The sequence below is a fragment of the Ceratotherium simum genome, chromosome 25, assembly GCF_057802395.1.
Source record: "Ceratotherium simum simum isolate JZ-2026a chromosome 25, ASM5780239v1, whole genome shotgun sequence".
NCBI lineage: Eukaryota > Metazoa > Chordata > Mammalia > Perissodactyla > Rhinocerotidae > Ceratotherium > Ceratotherium simum.
In genome coordinates, this window is record NC_141924.1 from 7275820 (window position 1) to 7303219 (window position 27400).

Below are 27400 nucleotides of genomic sequence, written 5' to 3' on the forward strand. Positions count from 1 at the left end.
GCAGGTGTGGAGCTCTGCTCCTGCTGGGAATGCCCAAACCTGGGCAGGGATGACCTTTCCTGGGGTCACAGAGGACCCCAGCCCAGCCATGGCAGGAGGCTCGGGAATGGAACTAGGAACCACAGACGCCAGGAGAGGGGCGAGGGATGGGAGTGGGGCTCCAGGGAGTGGATGGGACCTGCTCTAGAGGGGGTCTCTTTGGAGCACAAAGAGGAGCTGTAGAGGGCACAAGTCAGAGAAGGGCATCTGGGAGGGGAGCAGAGTGGGGGCGAGTAGACTCAGGGTCCTGAGTAGGGGCAGAGCGGCTGCTCTAGAGGTGCAGGGGCCAGGGCCCCGAGGCCTGGGCTTGGTCCTCAAGGCAGGGGCGGCCTGCACCAGCTCAGAGAGGGCTTGGCCCTTCCTCAGAAGGCCCCGTGCTGTCTTCAGGGTCAGAAAAACAAAGTCCTGGGCAGCCAGCCAACCCATCTCTGATCATCCCCATTTCTCAGGGTCTCCATAGTAGGAAGACTTGCAATAAATGGGTGACCCCAGCCCTGCTGTCCCTCATTTTACCCCAGGAGGCTACCAGGGTCCCACCAACTATCAAAACCACGTGGCCACCAGACACGTGGCCCATATCGCCATGGGGAGGGAGCAGGGAAGACTGTGGGTTACTGACCTCCAGGCAGATCCCTGCCAGGTAAATGTGCGAACTTTAGCTAAGGTTCTTAGGAATGTCACACATTTTCTAGCTGTCCCTAGACACCCTTGAGAATAGGCCACACCAGCTTTTAATATTTCTTCACATAAAACCCCTTCTCGGGGACAGTCTGGGAGGAAATGGCTGTGGGGGGACGTAGTGGGCTGGAGGACATGGGGACTAGGACTTTTTTGAATGCCTACTTTGTGCAGCTTGGTGCCTGTCGCCTGCCACCTCATTTAAATATCAGAACGCTGTAAAGTAGAAGTACTCTGTTTTCTGAGAAGGAAAGTGAGGCTCGAGAAAACAAGAGAGGCACCAGGTCTCGGCCCCAGGTCCGTCAGGCACTCAAAACCCCGTGATCTTGCCTCTTAGGTCACTGTTGAGCCACCACTGCTGGGGGCAAGATCTGAGGCTTGAGGATGACCCAGCACAGCCCTCACCCATGGGAGGGAGGACACGGGTGTGTGCCATGGATGGGAGAGAGCGTGGTGATGGTGCTCGGGCCACACTCACTGGGCTCTCCAGTGACCGCCTGCTGCCTAGCGTCTACCTGTTTGGGCCTTGCTCCAGCTGAGAGGTCTGACAGATACCAGGAGTGTGATTTGCAGTTCAGAAGTGGAGGGGCTGGCACTTGATCTTGAACTTGAAGTCTGTCAGACCCAGAGCTCACGCTCTTTGGATTTTGGAATCTGGAGGGGCCTGAGAAGCTTTCCTAAAGGGTGACATTGGTGGAGGAGATGGCATCTGAGAGGAGCCTGGGAGGCCTGGGTGTGTGGGGTGTGGAGGGCAGTGTTTCCTGAGTATTTCCACAGGCCAGATTGGGTGGGAGGGCTCTTCAGGAGCAGAAGTGGGGTGTGAGTCCTCTAGGCTGGAACTTGAGGGCTGCCAAGGAAAGAGGTTGGGGTGCTTCTTGGGTGCTGGGTCACAGCTCCTCACTGTGCTTATTCCTTATAAAGTCACCCAAAGTGGCTAGCTTAATATTGTCACCTGATAAGTAAGTCTTGATGCTGATGAATTCAGAAGTGGTGGAAAGGGACAAAGGCTGGGTGAGGAACAGGGCGGCACAGAGCCTGCCTCACCTACTCTCGGCTAGAGGGAACCAGGGGCCCGATGGAAATCAACTTTCGTCTTGTGGTGCCTGGATTTTCTTGTAGACCAAAGAAAAGTATGAGAAGTCCCTGAAGGAGCTTGACCAGGGCACACCCCAGTACATGGAGAACATGGAGCAGGTGTTCGAGCAGTGCCAGCAGTTTGAGGAGAAGCGCCTGCGCTTCTTCCGGGAAGTTCTGCTGGAGGTGCAGAAGCACCTGGACCTGTCAAATGTGTCCAGGTATGTTTCCTTGTAACTAAAGAGCATGTCACAATGAGGTCAGTGGGAATTTGCTTTTGATGAAGCTTGGCTGCTGCTCTCCAGACTCAGGAGGGCAGTGTTTGTCAGGAGGTCCTCTCCTGGTTCTTAGAGCCCCCTGCTCTGCTGTAATCTTGATGCCCAGGGAGGGCCCTTCTGCTGAGGTGTCTGCAGCTGCGTGGTGAGCCTGTGCGGTGGACCAGCCACAACTGGCATATTTGGAATCAATCCGGGAGCGAGTCCAGCATTTCCCGGGCTGGCGTGCCTCCGCCCCCAGGATGGTCTTACTTTGAGGCCCTTCGTGAAGTCCATTCCGTCCAGAGCAGCTGGCTGCCAGCTTGGTTCTTGGCCTCTCAGTGATTCTAGACCCTTGGGCAGCACAGACCTTCAGACTTGGTTCGGAATCATGACACAGAAGCCATGATATTTCTTGTGCACTTTCCTCGTCTTTGGTCCCGTGGCGCCTTCATCAGGGCCAAGGTCCAGGCTGACCATGGACATGGACTTCTGTCACCTAGATAGTAGAGCCATTCAGAAACGACTCACCAGTCAAGGCTTGTCATTAATAAATAGGACATTACATTCCCTTTGTCTCCTTCTGTATAAAAAAGTCAAAAGCAACAATTATTGCACAGTTACTCTGCCACAGTTTAGTTAATCTTTATGACAGTCTTGTAAAGTAGGTGGCACTATCCCCATCTGATTGATGAGGACGCTGAGGCTGGGCATGGTTAAATGACTTGCCCAAGTCTGCACAGCTGGCTGGGGCAGTGTAGAGGAGCTCCCCTGAGGCGAGCGCTTGTCCTCAGCTAGCACGCCTGCCTCACTTAGTCTCCCCAGCCGCCCTGGGGAGTAGGTAGTGTAGTAGTGTCCAAGGGCTGCCGTAACAAAATACCAAAAACTGGGTGGATTCCAACAACAGAAATTTAATCTCTCATAGTCTGGAGGCCAGAAGTCCGAAATCCAGGTGTAGGCAGGGCCGTGCTCCCCTGACGGCTCTAGGGGAGGGCCCTGCCTTGCCTCTTCCAGCTCCTGGTGTTTGCTGGCAATCCTTGGCCTTCCTTGGCTTGTAGATGCGTCACTCCAGTCACATGGCTGTCCGCTCTGTGTCTTCACATCCTCTTCCTCTGTGTGTGTCTGTCTGTGTGTCCAAATTTCTTCCTTTTCATAGAAAAGCACCCACAGATTAGAGCCTGCCCCCATGACCTCATTTTAACTTCATTACCTCTGTAAAGACCCTATTTCCAAATAAGGTCACATTCTGAGGTACTGGGGGTTAAGACTTCAACGTATCTTTTTTGGAGGACACAATTCAATGCAAAACAGATGGCATTATGCCCACTCAACACAGGAGGAAACTGAGGCCCAGAGAGGGTAAATGACTTGCCAGCCATACAGATTAGAAGTGAAAACACCAGGACCCGCAGTGATACATACTCCTATCCTTCATGGTCAGCTCCTAGAAAGGTGAGCGGGTGTGGGCTGCCCAGCAGAAGGCGTACCTCCGCAGTGGCAGGAGGGTTCTGCAGCCACCACAGCACCAGGCAACCTTTACTCACTGCTTTTGCAATCTGAGTGTAAACCTTCCAGCTTTTTTGAAGGGATGAGGGGGAACATTGCTGACACTTGATTCTGGACCTGATTAAATGAGACCACCACGGTTGGTGCCCCGTGTGGCCCAGGTGCCGGCCCCTTTTGCGTTATCTGACACAGAGCACAGCTAAGTTGTTGCCACCTGGTTTGATTTAAAGCTGATTTTTCGGAAGCTGAAGCTGTGGCTTCCACACCATGGTTGTTGTTTGTCCTCGTCTGTGCACATCATGACCAGATGATCATCCAGCTGAGCCAGGGCGGGACATCCTGACCTGCGCTGGGAAGTTGACTCTAGTGTGGCTGCAGACTACGGTGCCTGCTGTGGCCAGGCTCTGGGCTTTGATGAAAGGTGGCCATCCCTGACTTCCAAGACTCATGCTTCTCTTTCTGATTTAGCTACAAAACCATTTACCACGACCTGGAGCAGAGCATCAGAGCTGCCGACGCAGTGGAGGACCTGAGGTGGTTCAGAGCCAACCACGGGCCAGGCATGTCCATGAACTGGCCACAGTTTGAGGTAAGAGGAGGCTGTGCCCGTGACCCCATCAGCCTGGCAGAGTCCTGGGCCCACAGGCTCCAGACGTATGCTGTCTTTCTCGTTCCAACTCTGTATTGGCCTTTGCCCTGTTTATGAGGCAGCATTTAAGCATAGCTACTCTAGAAACCAAGTCAATATTGAGAGTCCAGGGGACTTCAGGCATTACCGAAGGGCCTTCGGAATCTCTACTGAAGGTGCGATTATGTTCTTTCTCGTTCAGAACTTTGATGGTCACTGTTTGACCACTGGCACTCCCTTCTCATAGTGAAGCAGGGGGCTGGGAGGGCCTCTGCAGGGCTGTGGCTGCTGCCTCCCCGGGGAAGACGCTGGAGATGACTGCCTCTGCCTTGGACGAGGGCCAAGGGGCTTCCCCTGACTCTCTAACAGCCAGAGTCAGGCTGCACTCAGATCCTGCCTCACCACTTGCCAGCTGTGCCATGCCAAGCAAGTCATTTGCCCTTTTTGTGACTCAGTTTTCACATGTGTAAAATGGGGATGGCAATAGCACCCATCTCCTCCAGTGGCTGGAGGACCCAGTCCACACTGGGTATGGGGCCTGGGCCCACCACACAAAAGCCTCCTTGGCCCCGTCTTAGCCTGCAGTTTCATCAGCCCTCACACACGTGCCTCTGTTTTCTGGAGATTCTCAAGAAAGCTTCTCCAAATGACAGTGTGGGTCCCTGCAGCTGAGCACTCCCCCTGCACCATCCTTAGGACATCTTTCCAACAGGAGGCCAAGAGCAGGCTGTGCCCCTTCCACAGAGGCCCTGGGACAAAGAGGAGGCCCAGGCCTTCCTGAGTGGAAGTGGACCTAGAGGAGAAAGCATGCAGCCCAGCCTCTCCTCCTCCCTGGTGATGGCACGCTGGGAAGAAGTCTTGTGTACACAGCTGGGATGTCACCCTGCAGGGGGTTTACTGCTCTCTGGGGGTGCTCAGGAAATCTCCTGTGAAATGCTCCCCTGGGTCCCTTAGGGTTGCATATTAATACCCAGAGAACGGATCGTCTGGGAAGGAAGACTTGACAGGCTGTCTCCCTGGGGTGGGTGGCCCTTCTCTCTGTGGATCCCGAGGGCTGGCAACCAGCGCACACATGTGGCACAAGCTTGTGGTTATTACGGATCTTGTTTGACTTTCTCTAATGAAATGATTTGTTTTTATTTTCCATGCCACAAGGATGAAGTAAGTTTCTGTTTTATGGCTACCTTATTGAACCCAAGCCTCCCACCGTGTGTGCAGCCTGTGTGGGGGTGTGTGTCCACAGCCTGGCTCTGGCGGTGTGTGCTGGCTCAAGCACCAGGGCAGCAGCGCCACTCGGGCTGCTTTTCTCATCCACTTGATGGCGGGCCCTTCCTTCCCCGTCAGCCTGGTGTTGATCACACGGGCCCGGGAAGCCGCCCAGTCAGGATAGGTGACAGTCCTTCACTGTGGGGACTCTGAAGCTCCGGTCGGGTTCTCAGTCAGCTTATCTCAGCGGAGGAAATGAATAAATAGATGACCTGGGTCTGGAGTCGAGCCCAGGTCTGCCGCCAGCTCTGCGTGGGCAAGTCACTTTTTCTTTCTGGGCCTCAGTTTCCTCATCTGACTTGATGTTTCTAAGATGGCTTCTAACCTTGAGATTCCATAACTACATGTGAGCAAAGCTGTGGACTCAGTCACACCAAGCGTTAACTCAGAGTTGTTTGACAGTGGGTGGAGGTGGGCAGGAAGGAGAATTCATTAAACATGCATGCATGCACACGTGCACACACACACAGTCTTCTGGAAAATCAAGTCATAGCCCCCTTCCTTCTTGTTTCCCACTTCCAGTGTTTTCAAGTGCAGTTTATAAAAGCCTGCTCACATGCTGGGAAAATAGTAAATCTTTAGGGGGATGAACACTTTGCTTTGCTTTGTTAGCTGCCAGTATGCTGCTCAGATTGAAAAGGTGAAGTTCCAGGGTAGCAAAGAGCACCGGGGCGGGGGCCACTCCTGGGAGACTTGAGTGGTCAGTTATCTGACCTTTTGGTGATGTGGTAGCTACCCAGGCCCTGATTTTCCTTGCATCCCAGGGTTCCCTTTCCCACAGTGCAGGCTTGCTCAGGTCCCCACAGCCAGCTCTCTTGCCCTGCTGGGAACCAAAGACAGTTTAGGGTATAGGCGGGGAGGGTCTTCAGCACTGAAGGCCAAGCCCCTCAGAGGGCAGGCTCCTGTCTCCTTTGAAGGCTCAAGAAAACCTGGCGAGGCCTCTGGCTACTCCTGCTGACCTGAGGGGGCTGGAGGCGAGTGCTGTGTGGGCAGGGACAGGCTGCCTGGGACTGGAATGCAGGAGACCTGAGTGTCGGCCCTGGCTCTCTCCTCATCCACCCATTCTTGGGTGGTCAAAATTTCCTCCTTGGAGCCAGGCCACCACAGGCTGGAGCTGGGTCTGGTGCTGACCTCCAGGCCCCTTGAGGAGTCCCCACCTTGCACAGTGAGGAGGGGTCAGTAGTTGGGTGTCAGGAGCCTGTGGTCTGCTGGGAAATAGAAGGGAGAGCAGAGGCAGTGAGGCTAACTGTCACTAACTGTGCGGGGCAGGCCACTGGCTCGCTGGCTGCTGTTTAGACTGATGTGGCCTCCAACAAATGAACTTCCCGATTTCTCTCCCTCGGTGCCTGTTGCCCAGGAGTGGTCCGCAGACCTGAATCGAACTCTCAGCCGGAGAGAGAAGAAGAAGACCGCTGATGGCGTCACCCTGACAGGCATCAACCAGACGGGTGACCAGGCTCTGCAGAACAAGCCCAGCAGGTGGGCACTGGGGCAGCCTCGATCCCCTGGGAAAGGTCCCATGGGTCCTCTGCATGGGCCAGGACACCCCCAGCTTGGAGACCTGGGAGATTGCCCAGTGGGGCCTTGCAGGGACCCCCATGGGTATCTTTCCATATGCACCCTGGGCGCCCGAGCTCTGCTGGGCGGTGGCCTATGGGCATCTCTGGGGAGGATCATCTGTCCATCTGGTGCCAGAGCTGTGGAAAGATCCAGAGAAAGAACCTTTGCCACAAACGTGCTTTGGGCCCCAAGTGAGGGGAGGAGCTGATGTCAGGTGCTGGTCATTCATGTCCCCCATGGTACACATGGGCAGGTGGAGGTCATGTTGGTGGTGTCCTTCAGGTGGTTCAGGTGTCCTGACCAGGTTCGTACTTACTTCCCCGTGCTATATGCAGGTGCCTGAGTCAGGGGGTTGGGGGGCAGGAGAGCATTGTCAAGTGTCCCCCTTTTCAAATCACCTCTTTGCTGAGAGCGTTGGTTATTTCTGACCTCATTGCTAAAAACAAGTTTGGAGAGAAGAGGTGGCACTGAGGTCGTTAGAACCTTCTGGAAAGTGTGTGCTAGGCAAGGTCTTTCTCTAGGACCTGCCCCAGGCCGCGGAATTCCCAGCAGGTAGGTGTGCAATCCTCTGTAGAGCTGTGGCTGTGGGCTGCCCCTCCCTGGAAGCAGTGCCCGCCCCACAAGCCCTGGGCCCAGAGGCCTCCACGCCACACCAAGTGATCATACGTCTTGTGGTTGTGGCTTCCTAGGAAGGGTCAGCACAAGTTCCGGAGGCCTTTCTATAGCCCGGGTACTAAAGCCCGCACCTGGGCTCCTCGGCAGACGTGACTAGTCATTCAGCTGCTGTGGCACCAGCTGAGCCAGTGGGCTTGGTTACATGACAGTAAGCGCCATCCCAGGGACAGGCTGTGACCAGGGTGGGGGTGGGGAGGAGGAGATACCACGTAGGAGGGACTCTGTGGGGGCTCTAGGCTGGCCAGAGCTGCTGCACAAATTCAGCTGCCCAGTACCAACCCTCTCTCAGAAAAGGACCAGGAAGTCAGCTGGAGAAAGGGGCCAAGGAGGGGGGAGGGCCTGGGGCCTCAGATATGCGGCCCAGGTGTAGGTGGTGGGCAGGCTTGGATCCAGTGCCCTTGCCAGGCCTGAAACCAGTGAGGCAGTTGCTGACCACTCAGGGTCACTCTGGCGGCATTTGAGGCCTTTCCTCACCTCCCTTCCCCAGCTCTGACTGGGCCATCCATCCATCCAGCTCCTTACGTGCCCCTCCTCACAGCCCTGGACTTGGAGGCGAGAGGTGACGCTGGCCGCGGCAGGCCCTGCCCTGTGACTTGGTGTTCAGGTCCATCAGCTCAGAGTTACATGGTGGGCTGCCAGGGTCCTCGGGGGCCTGTCTTCCTTCTTTACATCTTGTTCTGCGCTCAGCACCTGCAGTCTCTGCGTCCTGTGGCTCCTGGCTTCAGCCCTCCGGCGGAGCTTGGGTCGGGTTTCTTTCTGGCCCCCTCTGGGCCTGGCACACAGTAGGCAGTTGATATAGTTGTGCAGATGGATTTTCTCTCTCTGGAGCACAAATGGGGTCCTTCTTTCTTCCTGGAAAGGGCTGTTCACAGGCTTTGGTGCTGATTTTGGAAGCTTCAACCCTAGGAGAACTGGGGAGGAGGCTGTAGGACCCCTTAGTAGTCAGGAGAAGGGGGTGTACAGTGTTGTGGGGTCCGGAGAGCTCCCGGAGCCTCCCTCCTGCTCCCATCAGGGGGCTCCAAGCCTCCCAGGCTGAGTGCCACAGGCTGACCAGCCTGCCAGCTCACAGCAGGGGGCAGGAAGGCCAGGTGGGGAGGACTGTGAAGAGAAGCCCTGAGCGGTACCTGTCCCCACCCCAGGGCTCCTGTTCAGGATAGGTGCAAGGAAGGAAAACGGAGATGGTGTTCTCTCGTAGACGCTCTAAGCGTGTTTAACAGCATAAGCATTGCCAAGTGTTTTGCTAAAACAACCTTTCTGCTCAAACAACATATTCCTCCCATCTGATGGGGAGCCGATTTGTCCCTTCAGACCCTGGCCCTGTGATCCTGCAGCTGGGAGCACCCAGGACCGCAGGGGCTGCCAAGCTGGAGTCCCCTGAAAGCTCTCTCTCTCCCTGTAGTGACCTTAGTGTCCCGAGCAACCCCGCACGGTCAGCGCAGTTACCGCCCAGCTACAACCCCTTCGAGGACGAGGACGACACAGGGAGCACCGTCAGTGAGAAGGAGGACATTAAGGCCAAAAAGTTGGTGAACAAACATTTCCCTCTGGTCTTCACCTCGCTCGCTCTGTCTTTCTCCTCTCTGTCCAGGGTCTCAGCCCCTCGGCACTCAAAGCAATGCATGAGACCCACAGGAGGTGGCCCGGCTGCCAGCGGCTGGACAGTCTTTGGCTTCTCGATTTCTCAGGGAGGGGGGCACCAGTTAACAATCTGTGGTTGCTTCTTCTCTGTCCTCCGTTAATCCTCATCAAGGCCTGGGCACACCACCACAGGAAGACAGGCCTGCTGGGCGGCCCTGCTGGAGCAGGCCCAGGCCGGCCTCTGCGGGGCACTGGTGTGGGCAGCATCTCCAGCCCCCTGGCTGCACCCCTGCAGGGAGCCTAAGGGGGCAGTGCTCCTGCGGCAGGAGTCCCCAGCCCAGCCCCAGGGCTCCCATGCCTCCCCTTGTGGGGGCTGAGGCTCCAGGCAGGGCCTCATGCCGCTGCCAGCCCCGTGCTCAGGGCCCCGGGTCAACCCTTTCTTGCAGCGTGAGCAGCTACGAGAAGACCCAAAGCTACCCCACTGACTGGTCAGATGACGAGTCCAACAACCCCTTCTCCTCCACGGATCCCAGTGGGGACTCAAATCCGTTCGATGAGGATGCCACCTCAGGCACGGAAGTGCGGGTCCGGGCCCTTTACGACTATGAAGGGCAGGAGCATGATGAGCTGAGCTTCAAGGCCGGTAGGTGGGCTCCCTGGCTGGCATCCAGGCAAATGCTTCCAACCTGCTGGGGGAGGTTGTTGTTTTTTTTTTTTTAAGTCTGGTAAAATTCCTGTTAGTTTCATTTGTGCCCCGCTACACCCCAGTTTCAAAAGTAGTAGATGCTCAACGTCAAAGCTTAGAAGACAGTGAGGTGCCCTTGTGCCTTTGCCCAAGACGCCGCCCCAAGTGGGGCTGAGGCCTGGGCACACAGCAGGGCACTGGAGCAGGAGGTGCTGATTGCCAGGGCCACCCAGCTCCCCCAGATGCTCTCTGGAAGCAGACAGCCCTGCGGGTCCACAAGGGAAGCCTTTCTCCAGAGGCCCCCAGCTGGCAGAGGAGCCCTTGGCAGAGCCGCCCTGCCCAGGCCCCACAGTAGCACTCAGCGTGCCCTGGGCCCCAGAGAGCCTCATCTCAGGGCAGTACCTTTCAAACTTGCTTACTGCAGCTACGTTACATACATACCTACCACCAACACACCTTTGTTGCCAGCGAGCAAAACTTTGGTTTTACAGGACAGTCTGAATCCTGATTATGTGAGCTCTGCATGTGGAGATTTTCCATCCTGTGTCTTTTTTTTTTTTAAATGCTGGTTGCAGTTCACCAAGATGGGTTGCAACTCTTAGTTTGAAAAGACTATCTTAGGGGCTGGCCCCGTGGCGTGGCAGTTAAGTGGTGCACTCCGCTGCTGGTGGCCCGGGTTTGGATCCCGGGTACGCACCGATGCACCACTTGTCAGGCCATGCTGTGGTGGCGTCCCATATAAAGTAGAAGAAGATGGGCACAGATGTTAGCCCAGGGCCAGTCTTCCTCAGCAAAAAGAGGAGGATTGGCATGGATGTTAGCTCAGGGCCGATCTTCCTCTTAGAGCCTGTCTAAGGAGGCTTGAGTGGCTTAGTGCCAAAGTGGGTCCAAAGGAAGCCAAGTTCCTTCCTTCTGCCTTGTCCCCTCCTTGAAGCCACCCCGGATCCAGCATCTACCCCTCCAAGGAGGAGGCTGGGCCAGAAAGGTGCCCATCTGCTTAGGCAACACCTCTGGGACAGACCCCCACATCCAGCCCCACCCACCTCGGCTGGTGGTGGTGGGGAGATGTGGGGGTGGGGGGGTTGCTGTATGTGAGGGCCTCTGTCCCTAATGCCTCCTTCAGGGAGGCCAAGGAGAGGAGGAGCCTTCAGCCTGCTTCCCTCCTTGCTCAGCAGGCCAGCCAGCTCTCCCCAGGGTTGGTCATCGGGCGCCCCTGGCCGGTTGTAGAAAGTTTTTACATGCCTTTAAACGTCTTTGTCCAGTTTTCTGGTATCTTTGATTAGGGTGGTCCCCCCCTACTTGCTTTGTTGATTTATTTACTTTTAATTTCTAATTCTTTCTCGATCTTACCTATTGGATTTGTCAGCAATTTTATAGATTTAAAATGTTTCGTTCAGCTCCAAGTGAACTGTCAAACGCAAACTGGTTGAAACGAATGTTTCTAATCACCAGTTCACATTTTTACATCTTGAAAGCTTTCCTATCAGTTTTGTCTGTTTCCTGTATTGTTTTTCTTTTGTACCATGGAGCATTAGTTCCCGGCTTTCTGCTGTCTTTAGCAGAGCCCTGTCTGCTCTCCACTCCTCTGGTCCTGGGTGCCGAGGGAGCCCTTAGCTGGAGCACTTGTCACCATGTGGAAGCTTCATGGAGCTAGTGTCTCTCGTGCACCTGGGAGCCTCACCCCGTGTGAGGGCAGGAGGAGAGAAACGCCCGGTGTTTCTGTTTAACTCCCTTTCCCGTGACTTGTAACTCAGAGCTCTTGTTTACAACCCCATTTAAAAAATGCTTATTGGTATCCAACTCTTCCACATCATTAAAACTAGTTTTCATCTGTTTAGCTAATGGTTTCTTACTAATGATCAACCAAAAAGTCTTAATCAAGGGGCCAGCCCTGTGGCTAAGAGGTTAAAGGGCGGTGCGCTCCGCTTCGGCAGCCCAGGTTTCGTGGGTTCGGATCCCAGTTGTGGACCTACTCCACTCGTCAGCCATGCTGTGAAGGCGACCCACATACAAAGTGGAGGAAGATTGGCATAGATGTTAGCTCAGGGCTAGTCTTCCTCAAGTAAAAAGAAAAAAAATTCTTAATTAAGAAATGCGGGGGCTGGCCCGGTGGCGCAAACGGTTAAGTGGGTGCACTCTGCTTTGGCGGCCCAGGGTTCGCAGGTTCGGATCCTGGGCACGCACCGACGCACCGCTTGTCAAGCCATGCTGTGGCAGTGTCCCATATAAAGTAGAGGAAGATGGGCATGGATGTTAGCCCAGGGCCAATCTTCCTCAGCAAAAAGAGGAGGACTGGCAACAGATGTTAGCTCAGGGCTGATCTTCCCCCCCACACACACACACACAAAGAAATGTAGCACAATACTGTGGAACATCTCCAGAAAACACTTTTGCTCCATGCTCTTAGTAATCCTATTACAGAAGAGAAAATTTTCCACAGGCCTGTGGTTCATGATAAAAATAATAATAACAAAAACTAGTTGACATTTATTGAGGCCTGGTATGTGCAGGGACTGCTCTGAGTGCTTTTCTCGGATTTTCCCATTTATTCCTCACAACAACCCTCTGAGTGGATCCAGCTCATGCCCCCATTTCAGATGAGGACAATAAGGTACACGGTGGTCAAGTAGCCTGCCCGAGGTGACACAGTTAGAGAGTAGCAGGCTCTGGATAACAGTTTACAAGCAGCCCACACGTGTCCCTCAAAAGTGTTTCTTATTTAAAATGGGCACCTTCCCTTTGGTGAATTCAGTCAGAGAGAATACGTGCTATGTTTCTGAGATAAAACAGACAAGAAAACATAGTTTCCACACTGCTAATGGCAGATCCTAATCTTGTCTAGTTACACAGCAACCACTCTTTATAAACAGATCAAGCTAAATTAGAAAACAGCAAAGAAATTGGCTTGAGTTGGCCCTGCCAGGGGCACACAGGGGCCGAGAAGGGATGGAAGAAGGTGGAGGTTTACTGCTCGTGATGCTCACCCTGCAGCCCCTGCGTTCGCTACTGATGTTGCTGAGTCAGATGTGCAGGAGGGCAGTGCTGAGGGAAGTGGGCCCGTGCCCGTCGGCGGCACAGCAGCAGGAAGGATGCCCAGCTCTCACGTGGGAGTAATGGCAGCTCACTGTCACCAAGTGCTCTCTGCATGCCGGGCACCGTCCCAGGGCCCTTTCATGTTTTAACACTTAGTCCTCATGGCACCCCCGGTTCACAGATGGGAAACCAGGCCCCAGGGGCGGGCAGTTTGCCGGCTCTCCTAGCCCGTGAACAGCGGCTCTGGGATTTGAACCCAGGCAGCCCTGGGAGCACCAGCAGCCCCAGTTATTGGCCCCACAGGCATCTGGATCAATATTGCTGTTACACAAAATAAAGAGAGTCAGGGAAATGTTGCTAAACAAGGCATAATTGCCTGGGGAAAAATTGCAAGTAAGCCTGGAAAATGGGCCATAATGCCAAAAATAAATACAAAGCTGCAAACTGACAAAGCAGCACCGGGGGCTCACAATCTTCCACGCTCCCCGCTCCTGAGAAGGTCTGAGCTGGCAGCTCCCACGGCCATCTCTGCAAGGTGGTCACCAGCCAGACTCACAGGTGCTCCTCTCCTGGACTTTCCCCCTTGCCGGCCCCAATCACACCTTTGGTCCTTGTGCCCTGGTCTGTTTCCTCGAGGGACCGGGGCTCCATCTGTCCCTCTCTTATCTCTGGATCTCCTCCGCCACCCAGGGCCTGGCCCAAAGTAGAGATTCCTTCATGTTTGAACAAACAAAAGATAAATCGCACTAACACGCAGAGCCCTGGGGAGATTCCAGAACCATGCCAACGGATTCTGTCTCAGAGTGTTGGGAGGAGTTGATTTCTTTAAATCAGAGGTCAGACGCCCTGAGCTGGGTGCTGGGGATAGTGATGGGTCCCTGCCCCTCCCGCAGCCTGGACACGATTAAATAATGGCACTGAGACCATGGCAGTAAGTACTGGAGATTCCAGAAGATGGGGTAGGCCAGGGCCCAGCAGGAGGGAGGACAGCAGTAGAGGGAGGTGAGGGAGGTGGCAGAGACCCTGTGGAAGGATTCCTTGACCTGGCCCGGGACAGTCAGGAAAGCACAAGTCCTACAGGGTTTAATTCTGCAGTCCCCGTGGGAGCTGCCATGGCACCGAAAGCTGCTTGCTCTTAGGGTCACTGTGCGAGAGGTGTTGTCTTTAGGTCTCTCAGAGGCCCCGCGACTAAAAAGCAGCTTCAAATGCGTCTTAGTAGAGAAATAACCAGGCCCGTAGCCCCAGGAGAAGGCCTGCCCCTCCCACCCAAGTTAGAGACCCTCTGTGGGCCCAGAAGCACTTCTGGGGTGGGAGCTAAGATGTGAGGGCAACTCTCTGACCCTGTGGTCCGTGTGTCACCTGCTCGCTCACCAGGACCACTCCCTTTTTGTTTTGCAGGGGACGAACTGACCAAGATAGAGGATGAGGATGAACAGGGCTGGTGCAAGGGACGCTTGGACAACGGACACGTTGGCCTGTACCCAGCGAATTACGTTGAGGCAATCCAGTGACGTGCTGGTGGGCTGGCTGGCGGAGGGATGGAGGTGGTGTTCCCAGGAGCTCCGTTAGCCATCGGCCCCGGGCAGTGGTACCTCCGGTGTCTCCAGCCGATCTGTAGGCGTCCACTCCTTTTCTTGCAAAAGATAATGGTTCCGTTGCTCTTGGCTTCATGGTGTCTCTTGAAGACAGACGAGCCGGTCATTTCACCTGGGACTCGGCACCCTTTCCACAGCGCAGATAGAGGGACCTGAGCACAGGAAGATGCAGTACGGCAGAGATCGCTGGGCCCTGCCCCTCCCCGCTCGCTGTGCGTGTCGGCTTACCATGGATCTGTCTGTCTGTTCTTGCCCTTGTCTTTCCGCCTTTCCTCTGAGTCAATGGTGCGTTACATTGATTCTTGTTCCACTGATTACTTTCTCTGACCAGTCCCATCACCCACAACTTAATGAACAAACTTCCATGCCATTTTCTGAGTGAAGATTTTGAGGTTTTTAATTTAAAGGCTGTGTACAGTTATAGTTTTTTATATACCTGTTTGTCCATTCATTTCCACTTAAATTATGGCACAGATTGATGTACACTAGTCCTGAGGAAATGGTATCTCTGTTTCCACATTGTATTGTTAGTCAACCAAGCCACTGCCTGGGGCAGCCGCGAGAGCTGGCGCTCCTTCAGACAGAGGAGGTGTGAGGCAGGAGACTGCAGTAGAAAGATGGGAACACATTATGGCCAGATTTCTATTGTGAATGCTCTTTACACATTTGGGGCATCCGAATGTGAGTTTTGGAAATAACCTTATGTAGTACTCCCGAAAAGTCACCATATTTAAAAACTATTTTTACTCTGTTCGTGCTTAAAATTTTACTCTTGCAAATTAACAGTTTTATCAGTGATTTGGAAGGTTAAAAAGTAAGAATAACTTTTCAAGCAAATGCATCTGTAGATTAAGATGCTTTATATTAGACTGTCATGCCTTGATGTATATCTGTAAATATTATTTGATATTCAGAGAATCTAAAGAGCTCATCTACTGTTTTAATGAGATTTAACGGCTTTTGACAGTGGGTTTAATTTGTAAACTGCTTGAAGACCGTGGCATTCGAGCACAGTCCTGCTGCTTGGCCGGGCCTCCTCCAGCCCTGGGCCTCCTCCAGCCCTGGGCCTCTCTGGAGAGGAGCCTGCTGTAGAAGTCGGTCCTCACGGGCCAGCTGTAGGTCTGGCTCCTCACCAGCCTCAGCGTAGCAGACGCTGCAACACCCCGTCTCTCCAGTGGTTGCACACTTCACAGCCATCCACATCCTCGTGGGCAGACAGACGCTGGGTCTCCCCCACAGCACAAGGGTCTCTCCTGAGCGTCCCTAGTCATCAGTGAGCCGCCGTGCTGGGGCAGGGAGCTACACTGTCATTGTGGGGCGGAGGAGGGAGGGAGGGAGGGAAACCTTTATTTTGTGTAACTCAGACACTGGTGAAATGGCCTCTGCCATCATAAGCTATGCATTACTGTGTTTCCAGTGAGCTCAGTCTTGCTTGGAAAGTGGATGTGTGTCCATGTTTGTCATGAAAACTTACCAGCAGAAATCCTCATTCCTTTGCTACAGATTTACCAAAAATTGTCAAGTCTTTTCAGTTTAGAAGTTTCTTTAAATGTATAATATTTTAGAAAAAAATCAATAAATAGTTGATCTCATGAGTATGACAGTCTCATGTGCCTCACGCTCATGTCAGCTGGTGGACGTGTCCTCGTCGGCGATTACTAGCTTTGGAGCTGGGCGAGATCTGGGCACAAGACCTGCCCCTGCCATGCCAGAGGTTGGGGATCTGAGGCACTGGAGCCCCTTGGGGTTCCCGTCTCCCTGAAACTTGCCACTGTGTGGCCTGGGCTTCCCCAATGTGGGCCGCAGGCTGGCGCCTCCCTCCCTCCTTCCCTCCCTCCCTGAGGCCCAAACAGCAGCACCAGACCTGACCATTCATTGCCTGGCTTCTCGGAACACATTTCCTGAGTGCCTGCTGTGCAAAGAACATGCCCATCTCCAGACATCCCCATGGGTGGGGTGAGTCTCCCCCTTTCCACTTTACAGTGGGGGAAACAGAGCCTCCAAGAGCCATGCGTAACTTGAGGAGTGAAATCCCCACGGAACCCTCCAGCCTCATTGGGGTGAGAAAGGAGGCCGGGGTGAAGGGCTTCGTGGCCACACTCGGCAAACCCCAGTAAGGCTGCCCAGAAGAGCGCCCCCTCTGGGTACCGGGCCCTCACCGGGGAGCCAGGAGGAGGAAGGTGGGTGGGCAGCTGCCACTGCAGCGTCACTTTGCCTGGCTCATGAAGGGCCGAGGACAAATCTGTTGTTCAGCCACTCTGTCTAATAGGTGATGGGGCCCCTGCTCCCCGCTTCTGAGGGAGGAGTTGGAGCTCATCAGAGCTGCTTGCTGCCTAGGGCGGACACCAGCTTCTGCCTCACCAGCCCCAGGCTGCCACAGAGAGACGAGGTAGGATGGGGGAAGGGAGGGGTCAGAGCAGGCTCCCATGGCTGCTCTATGGCTCCCTGCTGGGCCGGCTGGTCCTGGACACTGGTGAGCTCATGTACTGTCAGGACAGCCTGTTGGGGAGGCTGGAGTCACTGCCCTTTGCAGAAGAGGACACAGAAGGTCTGGAAACTCAAGTTCAGCGACTTGCCCAAGATCCCATGACAGAACTGTGATTCAAACCTGCGTCTGCAGGATTCTTGAGGGCAAGCCCTTCCTTGCTCCCTCCACTACGGATAGAGAGCAAGGGGGATGAGCAGGAGGAACCCTCAAAAGTCTGGATGAAACCACCTCTGCAGGGCAAGGCCGTTTTCTCAGCCTCCTGTCATCCTCAGGTCCTGCAAGGAGACCTGAAGGGCCCTCACTGCCCACCTGCCCTCTCCTGTCCTGGCCCTTGACAGGGCCAAGCTTGGGAATCATAACTGACCCCTCTGGGCCTCAGTTTCCCCAGGCAAGAGTGGTGCCTGCTTTCCTGGTTGGAGGATTAGAGTAAGGCGTGAAAGGCTACAGACTCAGGAGGTGGTAACCTACTGTGGCGGAATGACACCCCATCCTCCCAGTCCCCAGCCAGGACCCTCCGGCAAACTTGGCTGTCCCTCCCACACCTTTCTCTCTGGGCCATCAAATCCCCTTTGCCCCTCTGTCCTCCCCCGCCCCCCCATAGCCACTGCCTGGGGCCAAGCTGCCCCCTCTCCCCCTGGATCACTGCTGTACCCACACCACCCTAGGGGTCCCAGTCCCCCCCTCTCCTCGGTAGGGGGCTGGGAGGGGGGTATTTCATCCTCCCTCTCTGAGCCCCCCCCCCCCCGTGATGCCCAGAGGGCAAGCAAGCTCTGGCCAAGTGATCCAGGCAGGATCTGGCTAAAACACTGGGTCTTCTGAGGTTCCTGCAGACAGAAGATGGGGCTGGGCTCTGTGCCCCAGGCTTCACTGCAGGGACCTCATCCACCTAAACACGTGCAAGTCCTCTCCCCATGCCTGGCCTGGCCTTTCCTGGGTGGCCTGTGGGTCTGAGCTGCGCCCAGGCCTCGGGTACTAGGGGCAGGCTCAGAGGGGACCCACCGACCATCCGTCAGGACAGGGATGGTGGAGGTTGAGAAGGGACCCTGTGGGCCACCTACCAAGCCCCTCCTTGTTCATGGGGAAACTGAGGTCAAGTGAGGGAAGGAGTGATATGCCCGTGGTCACAGAGCAAGTGGTTGGGGCAACTGAGCGAGGCCTGACCCCGAGGAGCCCCAATTCGGCAGGGAATCAGCCGGCTCCCTCCCTTATTTTCTGTTCCTGGGTTGATTCACTCACCAAGCATTTCTTGAGCATTTGCTGTGGGCAGGACTCGGTGATGTCACGACAGACATGAAGAAGGGTCCATGTTTGCCTTTGGGGACTCTGGAAGCTCAGGGAGGGACCGAATCATTCTGATACCAGGGCGGAAGCAGCCAGGGAGGAGAGGGCAGGATGGTCCTCTGAGAGTGTGCGTGGGGATTCCAGAGGTCAGCCTACAAATCTCAGGAGACTAGGACAAGCAGGGCCTCCCAACCTGGCCCCAAGGCCCTAAGAGGCAGAGTCCTATGGAGTCTTCCATCTGTTTCCCCACCTCCAGGGGAAGCGTCCTCGCCGGGGCAGGAGATCAGGCTGGTCTGCAGACAGACTGGGGAGGACCCACACTTCTGTGGGACCTGAAGCCCAAGCAAGTGCCTGAACCTCAGTTTCCGTAAAGTGGGGCTGCCCCTGGGGGTGTCCAGAAGCAGGAGACCTTGCGCACAGGCGCCCTGTCCCGTAAGTGTCCCTTCTCACAGCCCCAGCTCTCTCCGGGGTGGCCGCTGCCCCGCTCTGCTCCCCTCCCCGGCTCTGCCCTGAGCCTCTCTGAGGTGGGGCGGGCCCGCGCCCCTCCCCAGCCCCTTCCCCAGACGCCCGCAGGAGGTGCCAGCCCCTCTCTCAGCCTCGCTTTTCCCTTAGGAGGGCAGGCAGTGACCTCCGGGCTGGACCTCTGTGGTCTCTGCGGTGTGAGCCAGCAGAAGGGCCTCGGCCACGGTGCCTCAGTGGACAGATGGGGGCCCCCTGGTGGAGAGACCAGGGCCAGGATAGAGGCAGCTCCACTACCCCAAGGAGGGCAGACCCAGGCCCGGCTGAATCTGGCCAGGCCTGTGGTTAAGGTATCGGGCTTGTCCTCCACCAGCCGGGGCCGCTGCCACACACAGGGTCAGAGGAGCCAGGCTGACCCCGGCATTGTCAGGGAACAGGCAGCTCCTCAGTCCACTGTTTCCACCAGCCTCGGGCTTAACATTTATCAGCTACACACCAGGGCCCATGCTGAGCACTCTTCCCTGCAAAGGGTCATATAAACCTCCTCACAACATCTGAGTGCATTTTACAGATGAGGAAACAAACCAGAGAGGCTGAATGACTTGCATCAGGCCACACAGCAAGTCAGGGGCAGAACTGGGGTCTGAACTCCGGGGCCCAACTCCAAACAGCAGGTGCTGTTGTCTAAACTGCTGTTTTTCAAACCCCTTGAGGGCTTGTTACACCCCAGCTTGCTGGGCTGCATTCCAGAGGTTCTGAGTCACAAGGTTGGGGATGAGGCCCAGAGTCTGCATCTCTAAGTCCCCAGGTGATGCTGATCCAGGACCACACCTTGAGACCCACTGGTCCACACAGCAAGACAGAGTACCAGCAATTCCATGTGCTCCTTGATTTGTTCATAGGACCAGCAGGCGCTCCTAACCCACCCCTGGGGCACAGGAGCTGGACCCTGGGGACCTGGAGACTGACCAACCACAGTCTGGCCAAGAGGTGGGGACAGCATGGACAAAGAGAGCCCAGGGAGCGAGGGACACAGGCCAATGTGACAGCCCACCCTGGCTATTCCTGAGTCCCCTGCAAGGGGCAAGAGGGTTAGGTGGCAGCCAGGTGGTAGAGGGAGAGGTGTCCACTGGGTCAGAGGGGCACGTGTGTTACTGACAAGCTGCATGTCCTCAAGCAAGTCCTTCAACTCCCTGACCCTCGGTTTCCTCACCTGGAAAATGGGGAAATGCTTCGTATTTTCTCTTTTTCATAATCATATGAGGTTGAGTGTGAAACTGCTTGAAAAAACACAAATATGGGGTGCCTTGTTATGAGGGTGGTCTCCAAGTACCCCCAATACCACCCCAACTCAAGCCGATAACAACCAAAGTATGCAGACCCCAGATGGAGACTCCAAATCCTTCCCAACCGTGGCTGGGCGGAAATGTTCCTCCAAGCCATACAGTCATCTATATATGACACTGTACATACAGAGGCTGGATTTTCCACACCAAGATCTGACAAGACTTTACAGTCTTACGAAGACATAAAAATGAATCAGTGGTTAAGAGCAGGGACTGTGAGGTCGTATTCTCTGCACTCAAACTGGGCTCCAAGTGTGTGCCCTTAATTAGTTGTGTGACTTTGAGCGAAATACTTTCTCTAAGCCTTAGTTTGTTCATCTATAAAATTGGAATAATTGTAGTAAACATTTGTATTTCACTCTGTGCCAGACCCTGTCCTAAACTCTTTAACATTTACTAACTCACTGAATCCCCACAGTAGTCCCAAAAACTAGGTAAATATTATTATTCCTACTTTTTACAGGTGAGGAACCTGAGGCAAAGAGAGGTTAGCTAACTTGCCCAAGGTGCAGCTCTACCACGCATCCAAGCTAACATTCAGAGGCGGGCAGCGCAGTGCGGTGCCCTGCCCAGCAGGCTGTGCTGTTGGACCACGAGGGCGCTGGCCTCAGAGAGCGAGGACGTGCCTGGCCTCAGACAGCGAGGACGTGCCTGCCCCCAGTGGCGCTCGTTAAATGCTACCTACCGTGACTGGAGTCACCTCGCCACCGCCACCGGTAGCTGCCTGAGCTGAAAGGCCCTCTTCTGTGCCCCGGAGCACCTCAGCCCAGCACGCACCCTCCCCACTGTCCATGCTGGGCGGTCTGTCGCCACCAGCGAACAGCAAGCTCACCCGTGCAGGGACTGGGCCTTAATCTCCTCTCTAGCCCCAGTGCTTGTGGAGCTAAACGGAAAAGAAAACATGAGATCAATTTCAGACCATCCAATGCAACTCAGATAATATTGCTGTAGACCTGTTCAAACCCTTTGTGGAAAGGGCTAGGAAATGAGTGAAGGAAGGGAAGAACTGATGAACGAACGAACTTAAATAGCATCCCTCTCTTTGCGGAAAGGAGAACCAACACCAGCTGTAGCTCACCAAGGCGAAACTGACTGCAAGTGAACTGGGTGCAGCCCATTGGCCACTTCTGGGTCAAGACAGCCAGGCTAGGCTGCTCCTGCCCCTTTATAATATTTTCAAATAACAATGTTAATGATTTTTCCTTAATTGTAAAAGGAACAAAGGTTCAGAAGAAAATTTGAAAACGATGCAAAAATATTCAGAAAAGCATTCAAGTCATCTTGGTCCCGACATCCAGAGGTAACACTGCTGACATTCTGGCGTATTTTTTCCAGTCTTTTTTCTCTACATACACGCGTGCATGTGTTTTGTTGTCGTCATCATCAAGGTGTGTGTCACAAAATCAGGACCACACTGTAAGTGTAGTTTGGCACCCTACTTCTTTCTCTCGACATTCGCTCACTAGCACTGCCCTTTCATTCTTCTCTTCTGGGATCTCTCTGTCGGAGAGTGGAGCAGACAGGACTCCGAATCTGATCTGTAACTCGGTCAGTAAGAAGATCTCAGCTCCACAGGGAACTGGAACTCTCATTCCTGTTCCCATCGCAAAGGGCATGGCTGTTCCTCATCAGCACTCCAGGTGTTCGGCGTAGGGCCAGACCAGCTCCAACGGACATGAAGCACAGGGTATACACTTGGACTCAATACAAGGAAGAACTTCCAGGCAGAGTGGCCTGCAAAAGGAATGCACTGTTCTGGAACGTAATAAATCTCCCTTCCTCGGAAGAGCTCCAGCTCTGGGATTACAGGAGGCCACATTCCCTGCAAGCCTCCCGTCCCCTGCAGGCATCTATCCAGACCTCTAGCCGGTTGTGTGAACCTTCTAGCCTCTAACAGCAGAAAGAGCACTGCCAGAGGAGGCTGTGCCAGGGCTTCCTGGGAGGCTGCTCAGCCCTGATTCTCCATCTCTGACCCTGCTGTACCGATGAGCAAAACAAGCTGTAGAGAGGCGACCTGATCAGGATCCCAGGGCACGGGAGCAGCTGGCTGAACCGGCTCGGGGCCAGGGGACCGCACCGCCACTCGGGCTGCGTGCTTCCAGCGGCGCCACACCGCTGCTGTGAAGGAGGCGCCTGAAGCCCAGCGTTTAAAGCCTTCTCCTCGTGACGTTAGCGACAGGCAGGCTGAAGCCCGAGGCGCTGGGACGGGTCACGCTTCTCCTGTCCCTGTTCCTCAGTTCTGGCTGCCTGCCTCTTTTTTTTTTTTTTTTTTGTGAGGAAGATCAGCCCTGAGCTCACAACCTTTGTCAATCCTCCTCTTTTTTGCTGAGGAAGACTGGCCCTGGGCTAACATCCGTGCCCATCTTCCTCTACTTTATATGGGACCCCGCCACAGCATGGATCCGGACCTGCAAACCCGGGGCCAGAGCGCAGCACGCGCACTTAACCGCTGCGCCATCTGGCCTGCGGCCCCTGGCTGTGCGCCTCTTGTCCTGACAGAACCGCCCTCTCACTGACCTTACACCTGTTGATGCAAAATAAGCAATAACCATTCTACAGATAAGAGAAATAAGGTGAGTTTACTTGAGCCAGAGTGAGGATTATAACCCAGGAAGGCCTTAGAAAACGTTCCAGAGAAGCGTGATTTTCAGTAGTCTTACACCTTTTTAGAACAAAGAACATACATTCAACACACTCAGGATACATTTTCATCAAAATTTCAGAGGTATTCAGTTGCAAATTAGGTCAACGGGACCGTGATGTCACGAAAGGGACTAATCCAGCGTTACCCACAGGCCACAGGAGGGGAAGTATGCATTCTTATCTTGACTTTAAGGGCTAAGCAGATGTACAACGTATGTTTGACAGGCTGCAAGTCAGGCTTTTTAGTTCTAGCAGAATCAGTTTTGAACCTGAAGTTACCCCATATACCTCAATATGAGAATCTCTTATCACTCCCAAAGGGATACTCCAAGAAAACCAATCTCCGGGTGTAGAAAGCGCCCCGCCCAGGGCCCGGCCTCAGGTTAGGGGGGAAAAAAAAAGGAAAGCGACTCGGGAAACGGCGGTCCTCGCCAGGCGCCGTTTCCCATCAAGCTTCCTCCTTGGCCACCAGGAATGACTGGTTCCGCCGCCCTCAAGGCGAGGAGGTGAGAGGACCCTGGCCAAGGAAGTCCAAGTGGCGACCCCCCAGCCGAAACGCTGGTGGCTCCTCAGGCTAAGCGCGTAGGAGCTAACCCCACCTGGGCCAAGCATCCCACAGCACTGCCCTGAGCGAACCGCGGGCGAAGGCCTGGAGGAAGCGCGAGGCTCCTGCGCACGCGCGTGCAGCACCGGGGGCGGGGCTTGAGTGGGCGGAGCCAGCGGCGCAGCTAAGCGGGGCCCTAGGAAGGAGCGTGGCGCGTGCGCTCCGGTTGTGGGCGGGACCATGGGCGGGGCCTGGGGGCGGGGCGGGGCCTGGCCGTCACGCGCAGCCCCGCCCCTCGGCCGTCGTCAATCTCCCGGAGGCGGCAACCGCTGCAGCTCGGCCCTTCCCGGTTGGCCGGGCCAGCTGCGCCTCGGTTTTCTGGCGACCATGGGGGACCCCAGCAAGCAGGACATCCTAACCATCTTCAAGCGCCTCCGCTCGGTGCCCACCAACAAGGTAACGGTCGCCGGGCGTGTTCAGGCTTGCTTGGGATCCGCGCCGGACCCCGGGCCGCCCCTGCGGCGCTTGTGGCCGCGGCCTCGGGAGGAGGAGCCGGTCGGGCCTGTGACACGTCGCACTGTGCGGCCGCGGCGGCTGGGCCTCGCCTGGGTCCGGCCCGCGCGCCGCCCCCAGCCTCAGCAGGGGAGGGGCGGGGGAGGGGGCGCACAGCAGGGTCCGGCGCGGGGCAGACCCTAGGGGTCCTGCGGGGGGAGGCGAGAGCATATGGGGTCCCGGAGGCAGACATCTGTGGGTCCCTGACACAGGGCCGGGGAGCATACACGCGGGCAGGGGCGGCTTTTGGGGGTGGCGGAGTGGACACTGTGACTTCCTGAGAGCTGGGGGCGAGCTCGCCGGCCCGGAGAGCGGGCTGGGCAGCACACATGGGGGGGTCCTGGGAGTGGGGTCGGATCCCGCTGGCCACCTGTGACCCAGCCGGGAAGATGCGCCGGTCAGAAACTCCAGCTGGTAGCGCTGGGCCTTTCAAAGCTCGGCTCGCCCCACCCCACCCTCAAGCTCACCTCTCAAGCTCCTCAGGGGCCCCTGTGTGGGGCCTGGTTGGTTCCTTGTGTCCTTTGGTGGCAGCCTCAGTTTCCCTGTCTGATAAAGCTGCTAAGTGGTCTCTGCAGTGGCTTCCACCTCTTTTCTCTTGCTAAGAAAGCCCACCACAGACCATTTCTCTTCCCTCCCTGTGGGTTACTTTGGAGATTGGGGTTTTCCTTTTTTTTCTGTCTCCAGAGGCTGTTTTCCCCTCTGTGACTTTTACATTTCGCAACTGGCTGGGGATATTGTGATGACACTTGGGGCTAAAGCAACACCCTCCACTGAGGATCACAGGTCGAAGTGGAACCTGGAGAGGGCAAAGGGCTGTCGTGTCAGCATGGACTCTCTCTTCCCCTGCTGTGACAGGAGTTCTGTCTGGTCCCCACTGTCACCTCCCAAATGAACAGCTGTTAACGAGCGTGGTCACGAGCCATGACATGACGGCATAGAAAGTTCTTGAGTTTTACAAAATTTAGATGTCTTTAAGTCTTGGTGGAAGGGAGCCCATGTTTTTACAGCCTAAGGGGAATGAGAGAGGTAACAGTTTATTGGAGGTGATGTCCGATGAAGGTAGGAAGGTTGGGAGGAGAGAGGCTCCAGAAATTCTCCGGTGCCAATTTCTTCGCTGTTTTCTTGATTTTCCACTTTAGATCGATCTGTTTATAAAAAGTGGTTGCTGTGTAACTAGACAAGATTAGGATCTGCCATTAGCAGTGTGGAAACTATGTTTTCCTGTCTGTTTTATCTCAGAAACATAGCATGTATTCTCTCTGACTGAATTCATCAAAGGGAAGGTGCCCATTTTAAATAAGAAGCCAGTGTCTTTATACCAAGAGACACTTTGGAGGGACACGTGTGGGCTGCTTATAAACTGTTGTCCAGACCCCAGCTCTCTGTGTCACCTTGGGCAGGCTACTTGACCACCGTGTGTACCTTATTGTCCTCATCTGAAATGGGGGCATGAGCTGGATCCACTCAGAGGGTTGTTGTGAGGATTAAATGGGAAAATCCGAGAAAAGCACTCAGAGCAGTCCCTGCACATACCAGGCCTCAATAAATGTCAACTAGTTTTTGTTATTATTATTTTTATCATGAACCACAGGCCTGTGGAAAATTTTCTCTTCTGTAATAGGATTACTAAGAGCATGGAGCAAAAGTGTTTTCTGGAGATGTTCCACAGTATTGTGCTACATTTCTTGATTAAGACTTATTTGGGGGCCGGCCCTGTGGCTTGGTGGTTAAGTGCGCGCGCTGCGATGCTGGCGGCCCGGGTTCGGATCCCGGGTGCGCATCGAGGCACCACTTCTCCGTTCATCCTGAGGCCGAGTCCCACATACAGCAACTAGAAGGATGTGCAGCTACGACACACAACTATCCACTGGGGCTTTGGGGGGAAAAATTAAAAATAAATAAAATCTTTAAAAAAAAAAAAAAAAAAAAAGACTTATTTGATCGTTAGTAAGAAACCATTACCTAAGCAGATGAAAACTAGTTTTCATGATGTGGAAGAGTTGGATGATGACAAGCATTTTTTAAATGGGGTTGTAAACAAGAGCTCTGAGTTAGACGAGACGGGAAGAGGAGTTAAAGAGAAACAACTTGGTTTTCTTTTATAATGTGGTATCCAATTTCTTCCTCTCTTGTATGATGAATATTTACTCTGGATCAAAGGTTTTAATTCATATGGGTCAGTTTTCTAGTTTGTGAATCCTTCCTTGAAGCTATATCGTTCCTTAGTTTTATATTGATTGCTTGAGTTATTCATTCAGCAAGTATCCGTTGAGTACCTGAGTGTGCTGGACACTGCGGAGCGTTGAGGGTACACTGATGGATAAAGAGATGGGCTCCTGCCTTCAGGGAGCTGATAGTCTAGGAGCTGAAGGATAGATAAAGGGCTGCCTGGCTGTGTGTTTTCTGCCGTGAGAGACAGTGTGGTGAAGGGATGAAGGGTGCGCTCCGGGGCAGGCTGCCTGGGGTCCAGTCCCCGAGATACTACTTCTTAGCTGTCATACTTAACTTCATAATTCCTTAGTTTTCTCTAAAATGAGGATCAAAACCGCACTCCATGGTTTGCAGGTAATGCAAAATGTGCAAAATGAAAATGCAGGGCCCTTGTTTGAAAAGTTTCAAGAGTTTCAAGATGAGACAGCAGAGCATTAAACAGCCATGGGCCCTCCTGAGTGCGGGGCCCCGTGCGACTGCGCAGATCACACACACACCCAGGAAGCCAGCACCTTCTGGTGGGGTTGTTATGAAGATGCAGTGGCCAGTAACAGTGCCTGACATGGGTAAACACGCAGTATTAGCTGTTATTTCTGTAGTAATTATTATGCCCCTCGTTAGGCAAAACAAATTGTTAGTCAAAAACTGTTTTTCATCACCCTGAGAACTGGTATTCTGCTTAGAAAACCGTGTCTCAGCTTTGGTTTGGGATTGCGTATCAACATAGTGCCATCCCCTCTCTCAAAGCATGGTCTTCTGCTCCATCAGGAGAATCCAGGCAGCGTCGCGAGAGCCAGATTTGTGTCCCACGCCCGACTCGTTAGCTCTCCCACCCCTGTAAATGGCCCCGCTACCTGGTTTTGCATTTAGTGCCTACTTTGTGCCAGGCTCGGTGCTCAGCTCAGGTGAACAAGATAGATAGGGCCCCGCCCTCCTGGAACTCCTTTCCAGCAGTTCCTTGTCATGGTTGGTGCATCAAGGAGGACGCTGAGGCTGCCATGTCAGAAACCCCACTCTCTTCTCATAGCCAGCCTTGCGACCCCCTCAGGGGTGATTCAGGCTTGCACGCTCTTCCTATCTTGGCTGTCACCTCTCTCCACAGGGCCATTTCCTGCACAGGCTTTTGCTACTTATTGCCCTTTTAGGCTCTACTCTTGATATCCCAAATGCCTCTTGGACCCCATCTAGAACATGTGTTGCATTCTGTCCTTGCTTGCTAAGATTCAACCTTAACTGTCTTGCCCACTGGACTGCTAGACCGTGGGCTCCGTGCGGGCCCACTCTTCCTGGACCACCTTTGTGTGC

At 54.5% G+C, this 27400-nt stretch overlaps 2 protein-coding genes across 4 annotated transcripts in view; both read left to right on the top strand.

Moving 5' to 3' along the window:
• PACSIN2 (protein kinase C and casein kinase substrate in neurons 2) overlaps window positions 1–16169 on the top strand; it is a 143688-nt gene extending 127519 nt beyond the window's left edge. For 2 of the 3 annotated variants that reach the window (XM_087448800.1, XM_087448801.1), the window contains exons 6-11: window positions 1837–2012; window positions 4020–4140; window positions 6803–6924; window positions 9080–9202; window positions 9705–9901; window positions 14375–16169. In XM_087448800.1, coding sequence (XP_087304926.1) covers window positions 1837–2012; window positions 4020–4140; window positions 6803–6924; window positions 9080–9202; window positions 9705–9901; window positions 14375–14487 — 852 coding nt within the window. In that variant the 3' untranslated portion in view covers window positions 14488–16169. The remainder of the gene's footprint in view (window positions 1–1836; window positions 2013–4019; window positions 4141–6802; window positions 6925–9079; window positions 9203–9704; window positions 9902–14374) is intronic. The other variant, XM_087448802.1, reaches the window with a different exon arrangement.
• Window positions 16170–23641: 7472 nt separating this feature from the next.
• ARFGAP3 (ARF GTPase activating protein 3) overlaps window positions 23642–27400 on the top strand; it is a 56299-nt gene continuing 52540 nt past the window's right edge. The window contains exon 1 of the mRNA XM_004437955.3: window positions 23642–23788. Coding sequence (XP_004438012.1) covers window positions 23720–23788 — 69 coding nt within the window. The 5' untranslated portion in view covers window positions 23642–23719. The remainder of the gene's footprint in view (window positions 23789–27400) is intronic.